The 3614-nt window shown below is 73.0% G+C and overlaps 1 protein-coding gene across 1 annotated transcript; it reads right to left on the minus strand.

Annotated features, from left to right (window-relative positions):
- Nucleotides 1–611: 611 nt before the first annotated feature.
- MNEG_15147 (hypothetical protein) lies at nt 612–3521 on the minus strand (the record flags this gene model as incomplete). Its single annotated transcript, XM_014036382.1, has 4 exons — nt 612–724; nt 973–2205; nt 2564–2782; nt 2982–3521. Coding segments are annotated over 4 exons (2105 nt in total), but the record flags the coding sequence as incomplete, so codon positions are not given.
- Nucleotides 3522–3614: the final 93 nt, after the last annotated feature.

Here is a 3614-nt window from a genome sequence, read left to right on the forward strand (position 1 = left end):
TCCCGCACCATCGCCACCGTCGGCCCGCCGCCCTCGGCCGCCTCCCCGGCCGCGCCGCCGCCAGCCCCGCCCGCGCCCGCGCCCATCGACACGGCCCGCAGCAGCGCGGCCGTGCTCGGCGCGGCGGCGCCGCCGAGGCCGCCGGGCGCGGCGGAGGCGCCGAGGGTCAGCAGCTTGATAAGGGCGAGCAGCACGTCAGCGCCGGCGTCGCCGCCGCCGTCATCGGCGTCGTCAGAGGGGTCCGCCCTTATGGCCACATACTCGAGGGCCCTTTGGGGTGTGCAGCGCGGCGTGGATGTTGGTTACACACACACACGTACAGTTGGTTGCGAGGCGATGGGTTGGGGGACGCAGAGGGCAGGCTGCAATGTGTGTGTGTGGTCGGCTGATGAGGCGGGTAGAGGCTGAGAGAGTCGCTTAGCCTTTTTTGGACTAGGGGCGTGGGAGAAAAGCGGGGACGCAACAAGCAGGGGTCGTGGCAGGCAGGGGCCGGCGTGCTGCCGGGGGTGCAGAGGGGCTAGACACCGTTTAGCACGCCGGGAGCATGGTACTGCCCGCGCCTGCTGCTGCCAGCTGCCAGGGTGGTCGACCCGCCTGCCCCCCGCCCTCACTTTGCGGCCTGCGTCGCGAGGTGCGCATCGCCCGCGGCCATCAGGCGGAACAGCGCCGGCACAAAGGCGCCGTCGCTGTGGCGCGCGAACACGCGCTGGTTCTCCTCGCAGTCCTGCGGCGGGTTCGCATTGATGGATGATGGTGGTGATCATGAAACCCAAGGGCTACAGTGTTTGGTGTTTAAAATCTGGGGGGTTGACGGAACACCCTGTGGGCCAAGCAACCCAGGCACACGCCCCAGAGAAACCCGGCATCGATGGGTCCCGCAGTCGTGCAGCTGAGTTGAGGGGTGGCAGCGGCGGGCGTCCCTGTGCCCTACAACATCGGAGGGCACGTGCGCGCCGCGGCCCCACTGCCCACCTGCACCAGCGACAGCACAGCGCCGCACCCCGCCGCCAGCGCGCCCGCAACCCCCGGCCGCCGCAGCTCCGCCGCGCCCGCCCCGCCTGCCAGCAGCAGCAGCCGCGCGACCGCGTCCGCCGCGCCCGTTTCGCGCGCGAGGACCTTATTCGCGGCATGGAACTCGGCCGCCGCGGCGAGCGCGTCACACAAGCCGCCGACCAGCGGTGCCGCGCGCGCAGCGGCGTCGAGCCCGGCCCCCACCACCGCCGCAAGAAGCGCCGCCGCCCGCTCGATCAGCCCCCCCGCGCCCATGCTGTCCTGATTCGCATGGTTTCCGCGACAAATGTCCGCGCAGCACTGCGCCGCGGAGGCGCAGAGCTCGAGCTCCGCGCGCCGCAGCGCCGCCGTGGCCGCCGCGGCGCGGCGCGCGTCGCGGCGCTGCTGCCGCTGCTGCGCGGGCGACGGCCCTTCCTCCAGGTCAGAAGGCACCCGCCTGTGGCGCCCCAACGAGCCGCCGCCGCCGCCGCCGCCGCCGCCGCCGCCGCCGCCGCCGCCGCGCGAGAGCGCGCGCCCGTGGTGCGCCTGCTGCAGCTGCGCGGCCAGCTGCTCGGCGGCTGCCGCGGACGCCGCGTCGCGCGCCGCCTCGCCCTCGACTTCGGGCTGAAGCCTGGCCAGCAGGGCGGCGAGCAGCTCGAAAATGGACGCCTGGCGGGCCGAGTTCTTCGCGAAGCTGTTGCCTTGTGCGAGCGCGCTCAGCAGGCGGAAGCAGGCCGCCTTTGTGAGGGCGGCCTCCATCGCCGCCGCGAGCGCGGGCAGCGCGGCGGGCTTGCTTGTGGTTGTGCCGAGAGGCTTTGCGGCCCCTGACTCTGTTTGCAGCCGGCCGTCGCTGCCTGCTGCCCCCGCCGCCTGGCCCGCGCCTCGCTGCTGCTGCTGCTGCTGCTGTTGCTGCTGCTGCTGCTGCTGCTGCTGCTGCTGCTGCTCGTCCGCGCCGCCGCCGCCCGCCGCGGCCGCGTCCGACTCCAGCCGCTCCATCAGCGCCTGCAGCCCGCCCGCGTGGACGATCTGGGACCGCGTCTCTGCATCAACTGCCGCGATCTCGGCCAGCGCGTCCGCCGCCGCCTGCGCCTCCGGGCCGGGGGGCGCGCAGGCCAGCAGGCGCACCAGGAGGGGGACGGCACGCATGGAGATCGCGGCGCGGCGGCCGGAGGGGCCGCCGCCGCGCAGCACACGAGCCAGCGCTTTTAGCAGGTCCTGCGGAACAGTTGAGTTTGTGGGACGAATGATAAATCATGGAGTTGCAGAATCAAGAAACTGAGTGGTCATGATCAAGTTCCATTGAGGATGCGATGGGATGGGCGAGGGGCAAGTGAGGGAAAGGATCAGGGGCCGCAGGCGCCTGGTGGGCAACGCCCCACAGCACAGCAGAGGCACCCACGGCTGCATGGTGCCACAATAACAAAGGTTACCCTCAGAATTTGCGGCCCATGCGCGACCCATGGGCACGATCGGCAGCTTCCAGCCCCCGCCGCACACACGCCCCCTGTTGGGTCCGTGCCGCCGCAACTGCCTCCAAATGTCCGCCGCATGTCCCCCGCACTCGCCCTCACACCTGCTCCTCCTCGCCGCCGGGTTCCTGCTGCAGCCGCCCCATAATCGCGTGCACCGCCCCCGCCGCCACCGCCGCCTCCGCCGCGGCCGGCTGCCGCTCCACCAGCAGACCCAGGCACGACGCTGACAGCAGCCGCAGCTGCGGCGGCTCGCTGCACGCGCGGGGGCCGCACAGCAGGCTGAGCAGCAGCGGGGGGACGCCCATCTTGCACACGATGTCCTGCGGTCGCGAGCCGGCAGCAGAAAAAATGCTGGTCAGTCATACCGTCCACAACTGCACTACAGCGCTTCCATGAAAACGCGTCCCGCCCAGCCCCGTGCAGCAACAAGCACCGGGCCAAAAGCGCCCCAAGCGCCGGCGCAGACCCCAGCGCACGTCCGGCGCCGGCACGCCAGCCTCCCGCGCGCGTGGACCGCACCTGGTTCGCCGGGGACCCCTCCAGGCTGGCGGCCAGCACGCGCAGCGCGGCAGCCTCCAGGTGCTCCTCATCCTCCACGTCAGCCGGCCCCCCCGCCTCCGCGCGCCGCGCGAGCAGCTGCCGCAGCAGCCCGACCAGCGGCACGAACCCGGCCTGCTCCCGCAGCGCAGCCTTGTTGCCGTCGCTGCCGGCGACGCAGAGCGCGAGCGCGTTCAGCAGAGAAAACCTGATCTGATACACGTCAAACTCGCCGCCGCCGTCGCCGCCGGGGGCGCGGCCGTCTGCCATGGACGCCAGCCCCGCGACGAGGACGTCGACGCCGCCCGCCGCGCGCGCCTCCTCCTGCGCGTCCCCGCAGCCGCCGGCCAGCGCGAGCGCGAGCAGCGACGCGAGCGACTGCATCAGGCGGCTGTGGCGGTGGCCGACCTCGGGCATCATGAGCTCAAACAGCAGCCCGACGCCGCCGGCGGCGACGAAGCGCGCCTGGTGGTCGGGGCGCGGCGCCATCAGGCGCAGCAGGCCCTTGAGCGCCGAGCTCATGGGGCAAAACCCGCACACCGCTGGGCCGCCGGCACCGCAGGCCAGGCACGCCGACGAGCCCCGCAGGCCGAGCCGCGGCCGCCGCCGCCGCGC

This window comes from Monoraphidium neglectum (genome assembly GCF_000611645.1).
Source record: "Monoraphidium neglectum strain SAG 48.87 unplaced genomic scaffold scaffold05073, whole genome shotgun sequence".
Taxonomy (NCBI): Eukaryota; Viridiplantae; Chlorophyta; class Chlorophyceae; order Sphaeropleales; family Selenastraceae; genus Monoraphidium; species Monoraphidium neglectum.